Source organism: Rhinichthys klamathensis, unplaced genomic scaffold, assembly GCF_029890125.1.
Source record: "Rhinichthys klamathensis goyatoka isolate OS25496 unplaced genomic scaffold, OSU_Roscu_1.1 h1tg000094l_1, whole genome shotgun sequence".
NCBI classification, from domain to species: Eukaryota; Metazoa; Chordata; class Actinopteri; order Cypriniformes; family Leuciscidae; genus Rhinichthys; species Rhinichthys klamathensis.
In genome coordinates this window covers 2,062,236-2,086,128 of record NW_026606633.1, presented here as the reverse complement: position 1 = coordinate 2,086,128, position 23,893 = coordinate 2,062,236, and the positions used below count along the sequence as shown (strand labels likewise).

General features: G+C 38.0%; 1 protein-coding gene across 8 annotated transcripts; it reads left to right on the top strand.

The window, feature by feature from the left end:
- The first annotated feature begins 533 nt into the window (after nucleotides 1-533).
- zgc:112962 (uncharacterized protein LOC548348 homolog) lies at nucleotides 534-23,821 on the top strand. 8 transcript variants are annotated; one of them, XM_056252366.1, is made up of 14 exons: nucleotides 534-572; nucleotides 761-845; nucleotides 14,672-14,740; nucleotides 16,373-16,411; nucleotides 16,737-16,850; nucleotides 17,068-17,250; nucleotides 18,671-18,724; nucleotides 19,034-19,147; nucleotides 19,365-19,547; nucleotides 20,953-21,006; nucleotides 21,316-21,429; nucleotides 21,647-21,829; nucleotides 22,414-22,485; nucleotides 22,630-23,821. In XM_056252366.1, exons 2-14 carry the CDS (start codon nucleotides 824-826, stop codon nucleotides 23,412-23,414), a joined length of 1,986 nt encoding a protein of 661 aa, XP_056108341.1. In that variant the 5' UTR covers nucleotides 534-572; nucleotides 761-823; the 3' UTR covers nucleotides 23,415-23,821. The 8 variants fall into 8 exon arrangements, with proteins under 8 accessions (XP_056108341.1, XP_056108340.1, XP_056108339.1 ...); XM_056252365.1 differs by having other exon boundaries at nucleotides 16,373-16,426; nucleotides 18,671-18,709; XM_056252364.1 differs by having other exon boundaries at nucleotides 16,373-16,426.
- Nucleotides 23,822-23,893: the final 72 nt, after the last annotated feature.

Sequence of the window (23,893 nt, the reverse complement as noted above, 5' to 3'; positions counted from 1 at the left end):
ATTGTATTACATGAAGTGATTATATATTTTGTTTAAGAAAATATTGTAAACTGCATATTTAGTTAGCTAAATTTACGAAGACCCATACCAATCGGTTATAAATATGTCTAAGTAGTTTTTTTTGTGGATTAAGCTTTACGAAGAATGCCATTAAATCATTGCAACTGTTAGAAAAAACTTTGGTTTGTGAGTGACTTGATTTAGCCCTGCAGAGTTTATGAACACTCCACCTCTTAAATAGCTACATTTAAGTAATTTATTATTTGTAAGTAATTTATTTATTTTAAATATTTTTTGCTTTAAGTGTATGCTGCTTGGTTTATTGTGGGTCTATATAACAATTATTAATTCCTCTGTTATTTGAAGATATTTTTTATTTTATTTTTATTTTTTTGCGCACATGATGTCCCTTTTCAGAAAACTTCCGAAGGAAACAATTCACTTAGTCAAACAGTTCCTAGCGAGACCCCGGAACCACAGTGGCGCAGTCGCGTTTGGAAGTGTGATTTGTCCGGTACATATAATAGGGCAAAATCCGAAATATTATCTGTGTTGTGCCAACTAGATAATTGGTGAGTATGTTTTTCAGACTAGAAGAACAAGCTTCACAGGTATTTGCTGTACGTGTCGTCAACGTTGATTTTTAGCAACCGTGTTTGCTGTATTTCAGGTTATAATGCTACTATCTGTCTGTATTTTCATGTCACTGGATCATTTGTGGTTTATAAGTTTGTTAATGTGGTGTTGTTTCTACATTCAGGTCCATTTCAAATGCCCCGCTTTAACACAACTCATTGATAAAGAAGGCATTTGTGCAAGAGCAATGGCAAACGAGGTCGACAGTGGTAAATATGAAATGTTATGTTTTATGCCAATTAAAAATTGAGTAATCTGCAAAAATGTCCATAAGTTGTTTCGGCAGTTTAAACATTAAGTGACTGACACGCACGAAGCCAATGGCACATGTCACTATGCTTATTATTGGCACAATCGCTATTGGCATATGTGTCAGAGGATCACTGACATTATCGCGAAACACTGACACGACACCTGACTGACACCGAGTCTTTTTTATATTTATTTGTATGCTTTATTTGAACATTCAGTTTACAGTGTAAAACAACAAAATTGGAACACAACAATATTTATTAAGAATAACAAAAATATAAAGAATAGTGAAAGAAAACACTTCAACAACTTCATAGCATAAAACAAAAAACAGTTAGACAGTGAAATAAAAAAGAAAGAGGGCATTACTTAAATTAAAAGAAATCTAAACATTAATTAAGGTAACAAGTTTGTAGGTCTTGCAAATTGTACATGTTCTGAGTGCTTTTAGGTTAAGAGAGGATGAAATTGTAATCAAGTAATGTTTTATCTCGTGTAAGAATACCAAAAGAATTGGTTCACAATTTGAAAACTTACATTTGTGAATATAAAATCTACATAGGAAAATAATTAGATTTATTATAAGGCAGGCATTTGAATCCACTTTCAACAGTTATCCACTTTCAACAATAACAGTTTTGGGATTCATAGAGAAATTTTGCAAGGAATTGCTTGAGATAAACTAACTAAACATCTTTCCAAAGTTGCAGAGTATAACTGCACTACCAAAACAAGTGAAGAATAGTTTGTGTCATTCTGACAGAAAAAGCAATTAGTGTCAAAATCAGATCTGAATTTTTTTTTTTTAAGAAATTTTTGACAGGGTAAATATTATGAATTTATTTAAAAGATATTTCTTTTACTTTGTTTGTGAGGAAAAAACTTAGTTGTATGGACCATATATTTTTCCAATTTAAATGATCAAAAAGTCCATTCCAATATAAGATTGCAGGAGAGGCATAAATAATTTTCTTAAGGAATAGAACTTTTTTTCAGTGAAACATATCTCACCAATTGGCGTGTTGACAGGTTCAGGAGAGAATAATGAACCCAAAGAGAGAGTATTATTTTTGGAAAGCATGTGTATGCCAAATGGAATAGCATCCATAACTGTGGCAAACTCTTTGGGAGTTACCTGTATATTATATTCTGAAAGAAACTCTACATACCTAAAAAGCAGACCTTCGTTATTAAAGAGCTGTCTAACATGAAATATTCCATTACTGAACCTATGATTATAGAACAAAGACTTATTCTTAAAGGGATGCTTCAGGATTTAGCATTAAGCTTTGTATCAGTAGAAAACCAGGAGTATTTTCGAATTACCGTGCTCGAGCTGGGGGGACTGGTGGTGTCAGTGCTCTCGCTGTGCGCCTATGGAAACAGATATAGAGTCCTAATGCTCTCGCGAATCTCAGCGATGCCATTTTCTTCATTTTCGCTGAATCCGCAGAGCTTTGAGTGTAAAAGTGTTAATATTAATTATTTTTTTAATTAAAAGTTATAACTCACATTGGTTGTGGTTCTTTATATAAACCTTTGTGGTGTGTTCACACCGAACGCGAATTTAATTATTTGCGCGAGTAGATTACATACAAAGTCAATGCAAAGACGCGAATAGACGCATCATTCGCGACACGTTTGCCGTGAACGTCTTCTGCGCAAGTTGAAAAATTTGAACTCGAGCGGAAGATTCAAGTGTCTAACTAGACGCGTATTTGACGCTCTATTCGCGTTCGGTGTGAACACACAGTAGCCATGTTTCCATCCACTTGTCAATCGAATTATCTGAAGTTCGGTAAAAAACCTCATGCGAATAAAGCTGGTGAAAGTGTGTTTCCATCAAACGGCTTTAAAGCGGATAAAAACCTGTGCGTAATGACGTCACATGCTGTTTTGCGATCAAATTGGTATATGGAATTGATTTGAGACATGTTAAGGTGTTTCCATTCATTTTCTCACCGAATTGCACAACATTCAAGCCAACATTTGCGAACAAAGTTTTACTAGGCAAAATGGATCGCACCATAATAACGTTTCCATCCGCGTTTATCGCATAAGCGTATATCGATCAAGATAAAAATCCGATGAGACCGATCGTATTTCATTTGAGTCTATATTCATGAAATTCAATCGAATTTTACTGTTTCCATGAGGCATTTTTCATTCAATATCACTTAATGCGGATAAAAACGTGTGGATGGAAACATAGCTAGTGTTACTAGAGTATGGATTAGCCTAGATAATGTATTAGCTTAGGGAAATAGTGATTTCAATTGGAGGAAAACAGTTCATATGCAGAGCTACTAAGCTACTCTGTTGACATGGTCCTGCATTGCAATTTGCATCATATTTTTAATGTGAAAGTCTAAGTTGTGTTTTATTCATTAGGCTAGTACATCTCGGTACAACCAATTTAGCACCATTTCGATGGAAATTTATCAAATAACTCACGATGTATCAAAGCAAGCCTAGTTGTATCCATTTTTCGGATTCTACCGCCTGTAACCGGTAGGCGTGGTTTGGGAGTGACTCGTAAGGGCAGCAAAGCAAGTGCATTCTGGGAGTTGTTGTCTTTTAGCCACATGAGTAAAAAAAATAATTTTCTGCCTTTTCTCAGTCTAGAATGCTTCAATTTCAAAAATAATTTCACATTTCTACTATATAAATGACTAATATTAAATACACATTCATCTTCCCAGAGGTGAAGTATCCCTTTAAATAAATGATTCCTATTGTTCCATATGTAACACCGATGAGGAGAAAAGTTATGCTTGTAAATGAAAGTCCATGCCAAAAGAACTTGTTGGTGAAAGTTAGATAGCTTGACAGGGAGTTTATAAACATCATAATTACACATTAGAGCAAACTTGCCAAGTTGCGAGAAGGCAAGCTGAGGGAAAATATTCCAAATAGAGGTGGGATTTTTAAGGAATCGATTAAGGCAATTTATTTTAATTGTGTTATTTAGTGAACTAAAATCAATTAAGTTTAAGCCACCCTTTTGTTGAGAATTTAGTATCACTGACTTTTTCAAATAATGGGATTTGTTTTTCCATAAAAATTTAACTAAGATTCCATCGATAATTTTACAAGTGTGCTGATCAATGTACAGTGACTGAGCGGCAAAAGTAAGGCGAGACAGACCCTCTGCTTTAACAAGCAAACCTCTGCCTTTCAAAGAAAGGTCTCTCTGCAGCCAGCAATGTCTAATGTTTAAGTCCTGTCTAACTCCATGGTTTAAGAAGAATCTGGGGGGAGGTACCGTTACTCAACTTAATGGAGCTACTACTATTCATATAGTCACCAAAGCCAATTCTATTTAGTGCTTGAAACAAAAACTCATGTTCTAATGTGTCAAACGCTTTATAGTAGTCTAAAGATAAAATACAGCTTTCTTTTGGGAGTAAATATGAATAGTCCAATAGATCTAATATTAAGCGTATGTTGTTTGATATATCTCTGTTTGGCAGAAATCCTGACTGTGTTTCATCAATAATGGAATTTAGGACACATTTTAGTCTTTTGGCCAGAACTAAAGCTATTATTTTGTAGTCATTATTTAGTAAAGGTCCAATTATTTGGGTCCAATTGTCAATGAAAAGGGGATCTTTGTTTGGCTTTGGAATTAGGGTTATTATTCCTTGACATAGGGTGGGGGGAAGAAATGTTTTCTCTATGCGTTCTCTAAAAACCTCTAATAGAAATGGTGCAATTTTTTTTGCTAAATAATTTATACAACTCTGAAGTGAGCCCATCAGTGCTAGGAGATTTTCCATTTTTTAACGAATTAATCGCTTCTACAATCTCATTCATGGTAATAGGAGCATCTGAGCATTCATTTTTTACATTCTTGTAAAAAAAAAAAATCCGAATTAAACTGTTTAAGATACAAAAAGATAGCTTTACGTTTAGTAAGGTTTCTTAGCCCTCTAACATTAAGTGAGTGAATAGAGAGAACCATAAAAGAAAAAAAAGAAACACATTTTTTTTGGAATATACTCTAATAAAAATAACGCGTTGAGATCGGACTAAAGATGTGCATACACATGAGCACAGCAAACTACAGTAAAACAATATATTGATGTCGTGCAGTACAAAAAATAGTTGTACAAATGATTAATTTCAGAACAGGAGTATATAAGAACCCGTAACAAACATGTGTTAAACAAAATAGCAATGGAGCACCTCGTTTTGTTCGGCAAATTATGTGGGTTATTAAGTTAAATCAAGTGACATTTTAATAAAGTGCAATGTTAAACGTTATAAACGGGGTTAAACCCTAAAAGTAACAAAATACCATGATTCCTCTAGGTTTGTCGTTGCTCGCTTGTTTACGCTCAAGTCGATGTACAGCATCGACAGTGTATGGAAGTTTGTCCTTTGCTTCTGGTAAAAGCTGCTGACAGTGACAGACCTGGATAACCCTCTCTCGAACATCCTCCCTCTCCTTTTCAGAGATCCTGTAGATTCTCAGATTCCAACGACGTGTGTATCCTTCGAGATGAGATAAACGTTGTTCATGCTCAGATGATTTCGCCTCAATCTTCTTCTCTTGTGTTTCCATTACACCGAGCTGGCCTTTAACGTCATTAACTTCGGCACATACAAACTCAACAGCTGTCTTCACGTTGGCTATCTGTTTGGTGTTTTCGTTAATGGTCTCTTTCATACTCGCGATCACTTGTGCATTCTCCGCCACCATTCGTTCCAGGGCATCAGATCAATTATTAGTTAGAATCGAGAGTTTTTTGAGTTGTGAGAGGACATTAGCAGCATCAAGGCTCTCTATCTTCCGCTGTTTAATAACAGGAGCCTTACATGGTGTTTCGGGGAGAGGAGGGGAAACTACTTCAGCAAGCATAATATCTGCACAATCCATTTCTGAATCAAGATAATCATGCAAATTGTCACTCAAAAGTTTGTTTGAAACTTGCTGTTTTGTCGATGTAGCGTTAGCAGGATTAGCTTTGGCTTGACACACGTTCTTGTTCTTTCTTTTTTAGTGATATTTTAAATAACAATTAAACGCATTAAAGTCAGTCATATTTTTTTTCACACTTTGTGTCACGTTTGTATTTGATTGGCATGTGCCACTGAATGTTTAGAATACCAGTGCTACTTTGTTGTTTATCTCACAAAGTCACAAACTGCCCATTCTAGGAAAGACACAAAATAAATCTATCATGGGTCACTACGAATAACGTATTAAAAGTCGCATCTGTTACTGTAAACCTTCATTTTTGCATGATGCTGCACGGACGCACACCAGTAGGTGTCAGTATAAGTAAGTGTAACACTGGCCAGCGCAAGATTCTCATCTGTGGCTTAATTTTTGTCACAACATAGAGGGACATGTTTCGCGACTGGGTGTCAATCAGGTGTCGTGTCAGTGTGTCTCGATAATGTCAGTGACACAAGTCACTATCCACTGACTCATACCAATAAAAACCGGATGTGCTACCGGATGTGCCAATAAGCATGGTGACGTGCCATTGGCTTCTGAGCGTCAGATGTCATGCCTAGGGTTGCCACCTTCAATACAAAAAAATAAGGGACGCCTGCCGGCGGCCGCAGCGGGGGCCAAAGCCCTCAGGGCCACAATGACCACAGGCCCGACGGTATGCCAATGGTATCATAACTCAAAACATATTTTTCAGGAAAGTAATAAGATCATACCAATGGACATTATAATAAGCTATCTGCTATTGAAATCATTGTGAATAAATCACTCTCTATCACAAACAACGTTAACAAAGTGTGACAATGAGATTACAAAAAAAATGGCCTTTCGTCGGAGTTGTATGTGAGATGTTAACTTATTAACTTATTAAATTAACAGATCCATAACTTATTCACTATAAATTAAACAAATGTGTTGATACTCAAACAAATACTAAATTTGATTGGAAAAAACTATGACTTTAGCAAAGGATCTTGAACATCAAAAACATCAGTAGACCAGTAGTACTGTGCAGTATTGGACTATAGGCGTTAAGTGTACTTGTCACTCCATGCAGCACCGAGTAGCTGTTTCTTTCAAACATGTAACACCATCCAAACAGTGATACCACACATAAATAACCTATAATCTACAAACATTTCTAAATTTAATTATAACACTATTTTTATTATTGGTAAGAAAATCTATTTATGTATTTATTTATTTATGTATTCAGACCTATTGACCTATTCTCTAGATTTGTTAAGCATAAGTCATTTTCTTCACACATGCACATTTTTATTATTAAATATGTAGGCCTATTAAATATCTCTCTCTTATTTAAAAAATGCATGTGTCTGACTACCTTAACTATAATAAACAAATCATACCATAATGTATGGATATAATTCATTTACATTAAAACATTATTTCTTAGCAAATGGGCATAGGGTATGGAGCATATGAAAACGTAATCAATCAGAACATTATTGAGCTGATTAAAACACTGTCATTACACTATGACTATCTGCTTCGGGAGATCCTTAACGTATGAAGAACTGTGAGACGGTGCTTTGATTTCTCTAAGCTAGCATTGCTATCAACTCTCTGCCAAAAGACCCGCCCTCCTCTGACTCTGATTGGCCCTGAACCTGATGTTATTAAACAAACCAATCAAACCAACAATGGCAGCGAGTATTACCCAATCAAGGGTAGAATAGGACGAGTCTTCACAGAATGCGGGTGTTATGATTTGCATGTGATGATGCATTTAAGACAACTCGGAAATACGGGACAAACCGCGTCCCGTATTGATTCAAAACGGGACGCGCTGTTTATTTCACAAATACGGGACGATTCCGTATTTTAAGGGACGGGTGGCAACCCTAGTCATGCCACTTAATGTTAAAACTGCTAGTGGAGATACTGTCAACAGCCAGGAAAAAATCAGTTTTTACTGAATAAAATGTTATTTAAATCAGGCAAATTATGTATGAACAAACTCTTCTGTAAAAACCTTAAGAATATAGATAGGAACATAATAGCAACGTTTAGTGTATGTTAAGTGGAGATTTCTGGAAAAAATCTTGAGAAAACAATAGGTTACTGTCGTAACCCCGGTTCTCTGAAACATAGAGTGGAGAGATACACCTATGGGAAAGGCATACGTACCTGACCACTGCAGAAGCATCTAATTGCACCAAGTCTGGTTAGACAGACAGAAAAGCACAGCCAATGCCAGGTAAGGCCCCACCCCCTTACCTGCGAGCATATAAGGCCTGCCTGCGCTTCTGTTCTCCAGTAAGCATATTCGCTTCTCGTGCTGCAAGCGGGGCAAAGATGGTGGATCTCTCCACTCGATGTTTCAGAGAACCAGTAACCTATTGTTCTCTTTCATCATCTTGTGTTCGAGATCCACCTATGGGAGAGACATGGACAGCTCCCTGATTGCCCAATACACTCACAGTGAGGTTCTATCAGCCAGAGCTGGATGGTCGCCCCAGGGAGGCGGTGTCTGACACGTCCCATAATCATGAACCTGCAATCCTGACGCACACGCATAACTGCTGTGCTAATGCAGAACATGAAACATGTTTGTGGCACACACACGATAATAACTCCAGCAACACACATGTATATATATGTACAGTATCTCACAAAAGTGAGTACACCCCTCACATTTCAGCAAACATTTTAGTATATCTTTTCAAGGGACAATACTATAGAAATGGATATATTTTAGAGTAGTCAATGTGCTGCTTGTATAGAGCTGGTAAGTCCCGCCCCTTCCGCTTACCCCGCTGGACCTCTAGGTTGAAAAATCGTCAATGCAAGTGAATGAGAGAAAATAAATATTTTCTAATCCCGTTTGAATTTTGCAATGAATGTGAACATAGGTTGTCTGTGAATTTTTTTATATAATTTTTCGTGTAAAGAATGCTACAATTTAGCGGGTGGAATTTTCATACGGTTAAACTTTGTGTGAGAGCACTTTGTGGACTACAACTCTTCGCTGCTTTCGACGCGTTTGATATATGTCACCACCACTAGCACACGGATCCCGCTAAACATGCCTTTGTTTGAATGGTGACATTTGGGTACAAAACACACAGGCATCTCGATCTAATTCCTTAGATTATCGCACCGTGATTTGTGGAGGGGAAAATTTGTTATGCGGTGACGTCACATATGCGACGTGTAGTCTTTCTCGTTATGTCTATTCCACAACTGCTAGCCAAAGAATCATACAATATACTGTCAAACTCGTTACATGAGAAATTATATAAAACATTCACAGACAACATATGTTCACATTCATGGCACAATTCAAACGGGATCAGAAAATAATTATTTTCTCTCATTCACTTGCATTGACGCTTTTTCAATCTAGAGGTCCACTTGGAGTTTTACGGATGGGCGGGACTTACCAGCTCTATGCAGTATATATTTACTATCCTCTGAAAATAACTCAACATACAGCCATTATTGTCAAAATAGCTGTCAACAAAAGTGAGTACACCCAAAGTGAACATGTCAAAACTGTGTCCAAAGTGTCAATATTGTTATCTAGCATTGCCTTAATCACCATCCCTCCTAGGCATGGAATTCACCAGAGCTGCACAGGTTGTTGCTGGGATCCTCTTCCACATAATGACATCATGGAGCGGCTGGATGTTGGACACATGGCGCTTCTCCACCTTCCGCTTAAAGATGCCCCAAAGGTGCTCAATAGAGTTCAGATCTGGAGACGTACTTGGCCACTCCATCACCTTCACCTTCAGTGTCCTCTGCAAGGCAGTTGTCATCTTGGCGGTGTGTTTGGGGTCGTTATCATGCCGTTCGGCCCAGTTTATGAAGGGAGGGCATCATATTCTGCTTCAGAATGTCACAGTACATGTTGGAATCCATGTTTCCCTCAATGAAGCAGCTCCCCAGTACCAGCAGCACTCATGCAGCCCCAGACCATGATGCTACCACCACCACCATGCTTGACTGTAGGCAAGACACAATTTTCTTGGTACTCCTTACCAGGGCATCGCCACACATGCTGGACACCATCTGAGCCAAACAAGTTTATCTTAGTCTCATCAGACCATAGGACATGGTTTGAGTAATTCATGGTCTTTGGACAGGTTGCTTTCAACAAACTGTTTGGCGTATGGTCTGAGCACTAACAAGTTGACCTTCCGCTTCTGCAACATCTAAAGCAATTCTGGCAGCACTCATGCATCTGTTTTTTGAAGCCAGCTTCTGCACCTGACGCACAGCACGAGGACTCAACTTCTTTGATTGACCCCCGCGAGGCCTGTTCCGAGTGGAACCTGTCTTGGAAAACCTCTGTATGACTCTGGCCTGTACTGTAACTCAGTTTCAGGGTGTTATCAATCTTCTTATAGCCTAGGCCATCTTTTTGGAGAGCAACAATTCTATTTCTCAAATCCTTTGAGAGTTCTTTGCCATGAGGTGCCATGTTGAACATCCAGTGGTCAGTATAAGAGAATTGTACTCAAAGCACAAATTGTAACTGCTCTAATACAAGATACACAAATTTGTATGGTCCTGTCAAGCAGAAAAAAACATGAACATGATGAATAGGAGATGTGGCTTTGCATGGTTAAACGACGTACTGCTATTATCACCTAGGGTGTACTCACTTTTGTTGCCAGCTATTTTGAGAATAATGGCTGTATGTTGAGTTATTTTCAGAGGACAGTAAATATACTGCTATACAAGCAGTTTCATTTCTATAGTATTGTCCCTTGAGAAAATGTTTGCTAAAATGTGAGGGGTGTACTCACTTTTGTGAGATACTGTATATTAGGACTGGGCAAAAAAATAGATTTTTCGATTAATCGTTTTTTAAAATGTGGTCGATTCAAAATCGATTCTCAACGGCCACGAATCGATTTTTTCCATATTCAGGGCTCGCGGTGCTGCGCGTCTTCTCTCTGCACAAGGCAAGCGTCAAGCGCTGCAGGCGTCGATACACACTCGTGTTTAGGAGTCGGGACATGATTCACTTGCACAATCGGGCCAGCATTGCATCGTAACTAACGTTTATCATTTTCACGTCTTTTTTAAGTTTTACCAGTTTAAACATTCAAGCAATTTTAAACTATCCTGTGCTCGCGCACTCGTGCATGTTTTTCATTGCTTGCACATACAGCCTAAATCCGCCTCACAAACAGCTCGCCAGTAACAAAAGTTATTTTTCGTGGATTATATCGCTTTAACAGTTAAAAACACGCAAAATGATGTCAAAACTCTGGTCTTGGTGAGTAACCTCGTAAAGACAGTCGGTTATGTCTTAAATAAGCATAAAACGCGTGTGACAGACAGTATAATGAAACAGTAATGGATCCGTGCACTAGTTCTTAAAGTGAACGCAGCCATATGTGTCTGTCATTAATTTTGTTGTCAAAACAACATAATATAGCATTAATTTTAGGAATCAGAATTAATAGCCTATGTATTTAATTCAGTCAGGACTAAAAGACTATCCAGTGTTATCCAGGCCTATTCTATTGTATTTATTTGTGCTACTTTTTTCAATTTAATTCAAAGATTGAAATCAAGCTTCCATGTGTTGCATAAACTCTTAACAAAAAAATTACCCCATTGTAAAAACAAACATTTAGGTGAGATCAATGTAATAAAAAATTGTCTAAAAAATGATAACTGATATTTAGACTGAGATTTGTATTACATCTATAATCATTATAGTCGAATCGAGAATCGAATCAGGAATCGAAATTCGACTCGAGAATCGAAATCGAATCGAACTGTGAGCTTGTGAATCGAAATCGAATCGAATTTGAACATCTGAATCGATACCCAGCCCTACTGTATATATATATATATATATATATATATACACCCAGGAAGGAATGTACATGCATGCTTGGTGACAGGAATGTGCATGGCCTGCCAGTCCATTCACACCCCATGTTCTTTAACTTCCAATGAGTAATTGGAAAAAAAAGAAAGGGGGGTCACAGGGAAGGGCTAAGAAGACCCCACCCCTAAAACAGAATGTACTACCGAAGTTCTGGTGATGTCCAGACGGTAGTAATGCACAAAGGTATGAGGAGAAGCCTAACTAGGAGCAGAGCAGATGTCCTGCAGTGACACTCCCCTAAACAAATCCCAAGAGGCGGCTAAGCCCCTCGTGGAAAGAGCTCTGATGTCCCCTGGGGGTTGCACTCCCTTTGATTCATATGCCAAAGCTATAGCATCCACAAGCCAATGTGAGAGGCGTTGCTTAGAAATGGGACTCCCTCTGTGAGGGGGCGCCCATGAAATAAAGAGCTGGTCGCTCTTCCGGAAAGCACTGGTCCTGGGCATATATGTCTGTAAGGCACAGACAGGACACAGAGCATTCAGCCTCTGATCCTCCATGGAGGAAAAAGGTGGAGGGTGAAAAGCGGACAGCTCTAACACATGTGAACGCAGGCCATCACACCAGCCTTCAAACACTTGGCACTTACAACCATATAAGGACCGTGTAGAAACGACCCTGGCATTCTGTATAGTAGCAATCACTCGCGGCGAAAGCCCCAGTGCGCTTCGGTTCGTCCTCTCATGGGCCAGGCCCAGAGAGCCACCCTGTACGGGTGTGGGTGTTAAATCTTCGCTTGGGACAATAGGTCTGTATAGAGGGGGAGGCACCACGACTGGGCATATAACAGAGGGATTATCTCCGCCAGCCATGGTGCTTTGGGCCACCTAGGTGCTATCAGAATGAGAGACACGCCTCCCTGACGGTTGATGTAAGCCACTGCCGTGGTATTGTCACAGCGTATAAGCACATGATGTCCCTGCAGGCGAGGCAGAAAATTATTCGAAGCCTTCCATATGGACATAAGCTCTTATTAATTTGTGCGCTGAACGTAGTCTGCTCGGCCACAAACCGTTCACCATTCTGCTCTCCTGGGTGGCACCCCAGCCTGTTAAGGACGCATCTGTCGTCACAACTTTCCGCATCATAACCGTCCCCAGAGGGGTACCCTGTGCATAAGTTATAGCATATAGACTTTTGCATGAGTCAAAGGAAATTCCCCAACAGGTTAAAGTGCTTGGCGATGGCGGCCGCTCGCACGCACACCTCCAGGAGGATAGACTAAGGCAAGGCCGTGGGGGTGTTAGCCTGGGGAACGCCAGAGGGCTGGATGGCCTCCTCGTCCTCTGAGACCCCAAGAAGGCCAGAGTCATCCTTATCGCCGGAACCGGCCGGTTCGTCGACGAGCTGGAGGTTGCCCGCAAAGATGCCCTCTTCGGGAACGCAGGGTTGGGCTGGTCAGCCCGGACAAGTGAAGTAGCGCCCCGGGAGGCCCCCGGTAGCACGTCGTGGTCACCGTGTCCCCCATCCGAGTCAGAAAGGCCGAGCTCGGCCCTGGGTCGCTGCGACTTTAAGACGGCGTCACAAAAGCTTCTTGGCTGCATAAGGCACTAACTGCAATTCTCCGGATTCTCCAAAGCTTCTTCAGCGTGCTTGAGCCCCAAGCAGACCACACAGAAATAGTGAAGGTCCTTTGCGGCAATCAGCACACCACACGCGCCTGGGCAGGCCCGTGATAGGGCTGTTCCCCGGAGAAGCTGCAGATTTAGACAGTGACATACCGGCGAAAAACTCCGAAAAATCTGTGGCGGGCAGCAGTGGAAAGGGGAGCAGGTGAAAAAAAGCAAGAGCGTAGGCGGCTCTGGATGCAGAACACAGCTAATCAGGCTGAATAAACGAATGTCATGTCTGGCGGAGGCTGATCTGGCGATATGTCCTCCTGAAGACACGCAAGTGAGCAGTGTAAATCCAACGAACTGTGTATTTGCAGAGATTGCGAGAAGCGAATGTCAACTGGAGAACAGCAGCGCAGGCAGGCCTTATATGCTCTCAGGTAAGGGTGTGGGGCCTTACCTGGCATTGGCTGCACGTTTCTGTCTGTCTAGCCAGACTTGGTGCAATTGGATGCTTCTGCAGAGGTCAGGTATGTATGCCCTTTCCATAGGTGGATCTCTAACACGAGATGATGAAAGAGAATGACCTTTAAGTAAGGGATGATGTACATCCAGTCGGTTGTTCTCTCAAAATAAACCCGACAGGGTATGAGGTCTTAATCAGCCTGAAGGGCGTTATTTCGAGAGAATAACTGGCTGTACATTATCCCGCTTATTGCATGGCTACTTGCCACATAAGTAAATAATTAGAAATATTGATTTCAGATTAAACTGTTTTAAAATTTTAACTGTTTGCATCTTATAATCCAACAGTGTACAAAACAATAGTTACAAAGTGGCAGTAGCTGCATTTGTATGAAACGAGAGAGCGATTCCACAATACTGGATGGCATAATTGAATAACTGTGTACACAAAATATTGATTCGACTGAGTTTTAATAATTTATTAGCTCACCTAATGCAAAACTTCCACAAAGAAAAACCGTTCCTAGCAATACATAGCCTTGCTGACTTCAGTTACCCGGATTAGCCTGCGTTATCTGTTTTGAGCAGTCGTTATCTGGGAATAACATACCGCTGGATGACGCGATTGACCAATCAGAATCAAGTATTCCACAGAGCTGTGTAATAAAGATAATATAATTGAAATCTAGAGATGCAAAAAAATAAAGGGTAATAAAATAAACACTTGGATGTGTATTTTGGATGTTTTCCTTTCACTAGCCTGAAATAATACATATTATGGAAGCAAAATAGCCGAAAATCTCGAAATTGACCAGTCCATGAAAAAACAACAATAGGAAACATGAAAGAAAGAATGAAAACTGTGGTCAGATAGTTCCGGGTCTTTAAAACCCTGAACTGCTCTTTTCCTCTTTTCAAATGCAGAATTAACATCTGCAGTGACTGATCCGTCTAGTGGTTCTTTGTTAGGTGACAAAACTACAGGAGAGGGTGGTAAGTGACGTGTAGCATGAAGTCAAACTTTTATTATCACTATCTTCATGATAGAATTTATGTTTGTTGTTCAAGTGGTTTTTAGGGATGCAAGTAATTCCACAGATTTGATGCAATACGCTGTTCCCTTATCTGACAGAGAAGACTGGGAAAATTGTAGGCAAACTTCTAGACACCAAGCAACATTTAGGAATCTAATTTCTATAGATTAGGTGAAATGTTTTTGCAATTTGAAAAGTGGTTAAATTTTTACATTTAAAAACTTTTGACTGTTTACATTTAGCATCAATACAACATACCGCCTCTTCTGCACAAGACAACCAACCACAGATCAGAGTTGCAGAGAATGAGTTGCATTTTTACATCAAATCATATCATTGATGTGTTAAACAGAGGGGGTTTACAGTGCTTCTTTGTAAAGTGCATTTCCATATAATGCACCCAAAGAGAGTGGTACATCTGGATTTCGAGAAAGTTATTTATTTTATTTTTTTATTAATGCTTGTCAAAATGTTCTCTGAAAAGGAAACTTTAATTTTGTGTGATATTAGTTGTTCATTTCAAATTTATTATTGAGATAAATGAAGCTATTTCACCGGCAGTATGTCATATTACGTTTGTGTACATTTTAGAACCTAATTTCTAGATTAGGTGAATTATTGTTGCAATTTTTAAAGAGTTGTTTTTATTATTATTATTTTGACCTTTAAAAGCTGTTGGCTGTTCTGTACATTTAGGGCCCACCGCAAGCTTGACCAGCGCTTATTTTTTTCGGCGTGCATGTTAACCAATGAGTGCATTCACACCGGGGGCAGGAGCAGCGTGTGAGCAGCAGTGAAGCGAGGTTTTCGGCACGAGTCTATTTTTACTGCGCTGCTCACGCTCAATTAAATTGAAAGGACACTTTTGATGGACAAAATAAATATTTCACAAAAAAAGTGGCCAAAATTTGCAGAATAAGCATGTCTAGTGTGTTTTAACAAGAACTGGATTATGTCGGAAAAGAAAATGAAAACTAAAAAATATTTATACAAGATTTACCCATTTAAATTATTTTTAATTATTCTGTTTGGGTGAAAGAATGCTGTACCCTATTATAAAAACACTAAAGTAAACTAGCCAGAACATATGATATATAAACTTTCTTTTAATTAATGTACAGTAATACACAAGACAGGTATATGCTAGCTCTACCCAAATCAAACCTGAGTGCGTTTATTTTAATTTTATTTTTTTTATCCGCAGATTGTGCTGTCTTCTAAAAACAAATTAAGTTGTCTTTGTAAAGAAATGCTCGCTTAAATGTAGCATTGGAGCCGGTGGTCTGACGCTGTACAAACGCTTCCAGTGTGAATACTCTCGCGGTGTGAAACGGCTGTTAGGGTCAATACATCATATACTGCTTCTTCTGGACCGCAGATCAGTGTGTGTATTAAACAGCATTTAATATTGTTGTATAACGTTGTCTTTGTCATACAACATATATAGCGATGTTTATGCTCAGTTATTGCACACAACACTATATACTTTTAATTGGAATTGGACTGGAGTCAGGTTAGGAATCAGAAAGTTAGAATTAACAGCCACTCTCCACTAAATAGCTACAACTGCTCTTCTACTGCTACTTTACAGATGTTGACTCATCTGCTGATTCTTCTCCAGATACTGAAGGTAAAGATAAGGATGGTAAGTTTGGTTTTCATAATGGTCTCTGCACTGCAAAATATAAGAATGGAGTGAGTCAGAAGTATAGTATTAACTTTAATTTTGTGTCATATTATTGTATGTTTTGAATTTATTTTTGAGGCCTGCAGTATGTCTTTTTTTTTTTACATTAATAAAAATTATGTATGTATGTATGTGTATTTATATATATATATAAAAGAAAAAATAAGTGTGGCACTATTATATATTTAATATTTGTTGTAATGTTTCATAGCGCTGTTTACGCTCAGTTATGCACACAACACTATATACTTTTTCTTGTATGACACAGACAAGATGAGACTTCCCAGTCCGAGGACTGCTGAGAATGTCCCTCACTCTGAACCTGGATCTACAATAATAGAGGATAAAGAGAACGTCAATAACAGTGAGAAGAGAGAAAGAGGTATTTTTTCTTAGAATGAAGCAGATTACTGCATTTGTTTCTTATTAATGTTTGTATTTGTCATTTATAAGCAGTTATATAGCAAACAGAATTGATGCTTGTGATAATGATCCCTAAAGAGGGAAATATAAAAATGCAGGGAGTTAAAGGTCAAGTATTAACTTTTATTTTGTGTGATTTTAGTATTCAATATTCCACATTTAATATTCTCTTATAGACAACAGAATTGTGGCTACTTCAGAGACTAAACAATCTAAAGAAACAGAGAAGGCAAGAGATATAAATGAGAGAGGAGATGGACTTCAAGACATAGATAAAGCAAATGAGATGGGTAAGGATGAAGACCAGGATCGAGATATGAGCTTTGATGCTGAGAAGGAACCTACGCCCAGTTTGGAAGGTAAAATACTATTTGAGAAGTCAGCTTAAATAAATTCACAGATTTGAAACCAGCCTTGTAATGTTACAATGTCAGTAGTATTATGTAAATGAACAATGTGTACTCTTTCTCCATGTTACTACCTGCATTCGGATATCCGTTTATTTGTCATCAAAAGTTTGCCGCATGATGCAAAATGTATAATTTTGTGTCATCTGGCAGACTTTTGACGGCTCCAGGGCTATTGTTAAAACTACCAGTGGAACTTCTGCATTTTTGTGTTCCTGTCCATGAACAGTTGAATCGACAGAGGGGCAGCGCCAAATTCAAAAGTGTATAATGAGTGTTTTAAGTTTTTGTCCAAGGGAATGCCACAGCCCTTTTTCTCTGTTTTCTCTTGTCATGTATCACCGATTTCCCCCCCCCAAAAAATAATGTGTTCTACTACATAGATAGCCAGGTATTATTAAAAGCCCATCTTGTCAAGGTGAATTATTGTTGCAATTTGTAAAGAGTTGTTTCATTATTATTATTATCATTATTTTTATTATTATTTTTTTTACCTTTAAAAGCTGTTGCCTGTTCTGTACATTTAGGGCCCACCGCAAGCTTGAGCAGCGCTTATTTTTTTCGGCGTGCATGTTAACCAATGAGTGAATTCACACCGGGAGCAGGAGCAGCGCGTGAGCAGCAGTGAAGCGAGGTTTTCGGCACGAGTCTATTTTTACTGCCCTGCTCACGCTCAATTAAATTGAAAGGACACTTTTGATGGACAAGATAAATATTTCACACAAAAAGTGGCCAAAATTTGCAGAATAAGCATGTCTAGTGTGTTTTAAGAAGAACTGGATTATGTCAGAAAAGAAAATGAAAAGAAAAAAAAAACAGAAGATTTACCCATTTAAATTGTTTTTAATTATTCAGTTTGGGTAAAAGTATGGTGTATTATAAAAAACACTAAAGCAAACTAGCCAGAGCATATGATATATAAACTTTCTTTTAGTTTATGTACACTAGTAATACACAAGACAGGGATATGCTAGCTCTACCTTCGCAGATTGTGCTGTCTTCTAAAAACAAATTAAGTTGTCTTTGTAAAGAAATGCTCGCTTAAATGTAGCATTGGAGCCGGTGGTCTGACGCTGTACAAACGCTTCCAGTGTGAATACTCTCGCGGTGTGAAACGGCTGTTAGGGTCAATACATCATATACTGCTGCTTCTGGACCGCAGATCAGTGTGTGTATTAAACAGCATTTAATATTGTATAACGTTGTCTTTGTCATACAACATATATAGCGATGTTTATGCTCAGTTATTGCACACAACACTATATACTTTTAATTGGAATTGGACTGGAGTCAGGTTAGGAATCAGAAAGTTAGAATTAACAGCCACTCTCCACTAAATAGCTACAACTGCTCTTCTACTGCTACTTTACAGATGTTGACTCATCTGCTGATTCTTCTCCAGATACTGAAGGTAAAGATAAGGATGGTAAGTTTGGTTTTCATAATGGTCACTGCACTGCAAAATATAAGAATGGAGTGAGTCAGAAGTCTAGTATTAACTTTAATTTTGTGTCATATTATTGTATGTTTTGAATTTATTTTTGAGGCCTGCAGTATGTCTTTTTTTTTTACATTAATAAAAAGTATGTATGTATATATATATATATATATATATATATAAAAGAAAAAATAAGTGTGGCACTATTATATATTTAATATTTGTTGTAATGTTTCATAGCGCTGTTTACGCTCAGTTATGCACACAACACTATATACTTTTTCTTGTATGACACAGACAAGATGAGACTTCCCGGTCCGAGGACTGCTGAGAATGTCCCTCACTCTGAACCTGGATCGACTATAATAGAGGATAAAGAGAACGTCAATAACAGTGAGAAGAGAGAAAGAGGTATTTTTTCTTAGAATGAAGCAGATTACTGCATTTGTTTCTTATCAATGTGTGTATTTGTCATTTATAAGCAGTTATATAGCAAACAGAATTGATGCTTGTCATAATGATCCCTAAACAGGGAAATATAAAAATGCAGGGAGTTAAAGGTCAAGTATTAACTTTTATTTTGTGTGATTTTAGTATTCAGTATTCCGCATTTAATATTCTCTTATAGACAACAGAATTGTGGCTACTTCAGAGACTAAACAATCTAAAGAAACAGAGAAGGCAAGAGATATAAATGAGAGAGGAGATGGACTTCAAGACATAGATAAAGCAAATGAGATGGGTAAGGATGAAGACCAGGATCGAGATATGAGCTTTGATGCTGAGAAGGAACCTACGCCCAGTTTGGAAGGTAAAATACTATTTGAGAAGTTCGCTTAAATAAATTCACAGATTTGAAACCAGCCTTGTAATGTTACAATGTCAGTAGTATTATGTAAATGAACAATGTGTACTCTTTCTCCATGTTACTACCTGCATTCGGATATCCGTTTATTTGTCATCAAAAGTTTGCCGCATGATGCAAAATGTATAATTTTGTGTCAACTGGCAGACTTTTGACGGCTCCAGGGCTATTGTTAAAACTACCAGTGGAACTTCTGCAATTTTGTGTTCCTGTCCATGAACAGTTGAATCGACAGAGGGGCAGCGCCAAATTCAAAAGTGTATAATGAGTGTTTTAAGTTTTTGTCCAAGGGAATGCCACAGCCCTTTTTCTCTGTTTTCTCTTGTCACGTATCACTGATTTCCCCCCCAAAAAAATAATGTGTTCTACTACATAGATAGCCAGGTATTATTAAAAGCCCATCTTGTCAAGGTGAATTATTGTTGCAATTTGTAAAGAGTTGTTTCATTATTATTATTATTATTATTATTATTTTATTTTTTTTACCTTTAAAAGCTGTTGGCTGTTCTGTACATTTAGGGCCCACCGCAAGCTTGAGCAGCGCTTATTTTTTTCAGCGTGCATGTTAACCAATGAGTGAATTCACACCGGGAGCAGGAGCAGCAGTGAAGCGAGGTTTTCGGCACGAGTCTATTTTTACTGCGCTGCTCACGCTCAATTAAATTGAAAGGACACTTTTGATGGACAAGATAAATATTTCACACAAAATGTGGCCAAAATTTGCAGAATAAGCATGTCTAGTGTGTTTTAAGAAGAACTGGATTATGTCAGAAAAGAAAATGAAAAGAAAAAAAACAGAAGATTTACCCATTTAAATTGTTTTTAATTATTCAGTTTGGGTAAAAGTATGGTGTATTATAAAAAACACTAAAGTAAACTAGCCAGAGCATATGATATATAAACTTACTTTTAGTTTATGTACACTAGTAATACACAAGACAGGGATATGCTAGCTCTACCTTCGCAGATTGTGCTGTCTTCTAAAAACAAATTAAGTTGTCTTTGTAAAGAAATGCTCGCTTAAATGTAGCATTGGAGCCGGTGGTCTGACGCTGTACAAACGCTTCCAGTGTGAATACTCTCGCGGTGTGAAACGGCTGTTAGGGTCAATACATCATATACTGCTGCTTCTGGACCGCAGATCAGTGTGTGTATTAAACAGCATTTAATATTGTATAACGTTGTCTTTGTCATACAACATATATAGCGATGTTTATGCTCAGTTATTGCACACAACACTATATACTTTTAATTGGAATTGGACTGGAGTCAGGTTAGGAATCAGAAAGTTAGAATTAACAGCCACTCTCCACTAAATAGCTACAACTGCTCTTCTACTGCTACTTTACAGATGTTGACTCATCTGCTGATTCTTCTCCAGATACTGAAGGTAAAGATAAGGATGGTAAGTTTGGTTTTCATAATGGTCTCTGCACTGCAAAATATAAGAATGGAGTGAGTCAGAAGTCTAGTATTAACTTTAATTTTGTGTCATATTATTGTATGTTTTGAATTTATTTTTGAGGCCTGCAGTATGTCTTTTTTTTTTTTACATTAATAAAAATGATGTATGTATGTATGTGTATTTATATATATATAAAAGAAAAAATAAGTGTGGCACTATTATATATTTAGTATTTGTTGTAATGTTTCATAGCGCTGTTTACGCTCAGTTATGCACACAACACTATATACTTTTTCTTGTATGACACAGACAAGATGAGACTTCCCAGTCCGAGGACTGCTGAGAATGTCCCTCGCTCTGAACCTGGATCGACTATAATAGAGGATAAAGAGAACGTCAATAACAGTGAGAAGAGAGAAAGAGGTATTTTTTCTTAGAATGAAGCAGATTACTGCATTTGTTTCTTATCAATGTGTGTATTTGTCATTTATAAGCAGTTATATAGCAAACAGAATTGATGCTTGTCATAATGATCCCTAAAGAGGGAAATATAAAAATGCAGGGAGTTAAAGGTCAAGTATTAACTTTTATTTTGTGTGATTTTAGTATTCAATATTCCGCATTTAATATTATCTTATAGACAACAGAATTGTGGCTACTTCAGAGACTAAACAATCTAAAGAAACAGAGAAGGCAAGAGATATAAATGAGAGAGGAGATGGACTTCAAGACATAGATAAAGCAAATGAGATGGGTAAGGATGAAGACCAGGATCGAGATATGAGCTTTGATGCTGAGAAGGAACCTACGCCCAGTTTGGAAGGTAAAATACTATTTGAGAAGTCAGCTTAAATAAATTCACAGATTTGAAACCAGCCTTGTAATGTTACAATGTCAGTAGTATTATGTAAATGAACAATGTGTACTCTTTCTCCATGTTACTACCTGCATTCGGATATCCGTTTATTTGTCATCAAAAGTTTGCCGCATGATGCAAAATGTATAATTTTGTGTCATCTGGCAGACTTTTGACAGCTCCAGGGCTATTGTTAAAACTACCAGTGGAACTTTTGCATTTTTGTGTTCCTGTCCATGAACAGTTGAATCGACAGAGGGGCAACGCCAAATTCAAAAAACCTTTTTCTCTGTTTTCTCTTGTCACGTAGCACCGATTTTCACACAAAAAAAACAATTGTGTTTCTACTGCATAGATAGCCAGGTTTTATTAAAAGCCCATCTTGTCAACAGTGAATTACCCCTTTAAGTGATTCTCTTGCAGTATGCCATTGCCATATTATGAATTTACATTTTGTAATCTAATTTTTATAGATTTGGTGAATTGTTGCAATTTGAAAATTGCTATTTTGTTCTTACATTTAATAGTTGTTGCCTGCTTTTTACATTTAGAGTCACAACAACATACGTCTTCTGGATTTCTACGAGAAACCCAACCACAGATCAGAGTTGGAGGAAATGACAGTGAGTTGTTCTTCTCTCCATTCTGACTGTCTATAAAGAAATTACTTGACTTAAAAAAGTATTTAACATTACGAAGAATGACTGTCAAATGAGTATTGCAGAGAAACAGCCAATAATATTACTAATAATTTTTTTTTCTTACAGAACTGATATGGATTTGTGCTGCTGTTGTCCTTCTTGCATCTATGGTTTATAGTACATTATATTTTTCTGACTCAACTCCACCTGTACCAAAAGAGTTTAATGTGGTGGACGTGTTCAATCAGGAAATGGAAAAACTTAAGACTAGCTTTCCAAATCAGCGGCCAGAACTCTGGAGGAGGAGTCTGATTCATCTCAGACGCCACCTAAAAACTGAGCAGCCCACAGAACCCGTCAGCCTTATTCTAACGTCTGGTCACAGGGCTGAAAGGACACTTGGTTGTCTGGCTCAATGCTTGGCTCATGCTTTTTCCACTGCCCGTAACTCATCAGTTCTGAACATTAATGGAAAAGACAAAGCGTCACAAGACAGTGATCAGGTCAAGCTGGACATTGATAGTGAGCTGAGAAATGCCTTTGAGGGTAAAAAGTTTGCTGCGGTAATCCACCGATTTGAAGAGCTCCCTCCTGGATCCACTCTCATCTTTTACCGATACTGTGACCATGAGAATGCGGCTTATAAAGACGTCTTCCTGGCCTTTACTGTAATGCTTGATACAGAAGTGGAAGTGCCATCCAATGTCAGTCTAGGGAGAGTTGAGGAGATGGTTCAAGAGCACGTAAAACAGAGGTTTGTCTCCTCAGACAAGTTAGCTACGTTTAATCAAATGGATGTGGACAAACTGAGTGGTCTGTGGAGCAGAATTTCACATCTTATCTTGCCAGTGGCTGCAGAAGAGAAAATTGAACATCAGGGCTGTGGTGGGGACTGTGGTAAATCATTTTGAAACAGTTATTAGACTTTTTTTTATTACAACTTTAAATGTTATACTCATGAGTTGCCTCACTAATTGAGGGCATTTGAACACAAATCATACTTTGAATTTAAAAAAAGATTCATATTTGTATGTGCTGCTGTATAAATGATGGTCCCTCACAATTTTCTTTCTTTCACGCTAAATTATAACTTTCCAGATTGACATTTTATAGAAGGATAAAACAAAGTAATTTTCCCATTTGTATTGCTTTTCTTTGTTTTCATGTAGATCTTTTTGTATCTAGATTATGTCTTACATTAAAGTTATTTTTAATCTGTAAATTTGGTTGACCAGGGATGAACGTGTAATATATGATGAATTGTTGAGGTTTTCCTACTTTAAAGCTTTATTGGATAAAATAAACGTGCCTTAATAAATGCATCTGCCATGTGCTTCCTTTGACACGCTTGTGACGGATTACAGATAAAGCAGAAATGAAGACCAATGAA

What these genes read in the sequence shown, in the direction of transcription:
- zgc:112962 (XM_056252364.1), top strand. Translation starts at nt 824, where the DNA reads ATGGCAAACGAGGTCGACAGTG. An exon ending in ACCTACGCCCAGTTTGGAAG is followed by an intron (nt 17,251 to 18,670) that starts GTAAAATACTAT and finishes GCTACTTTACAG; the next exon opens with ATGTTGACTCATCTGCTGAT. An exon ending in ACCTACGCCCAGTTTGGAAG is followed by an intron (nt 19,548 to 20,952) that starts GTAAAATACTAT and finishes GCTACTTTACAG; the next exon opens with ATGTTGACTCATCTGCTGAT.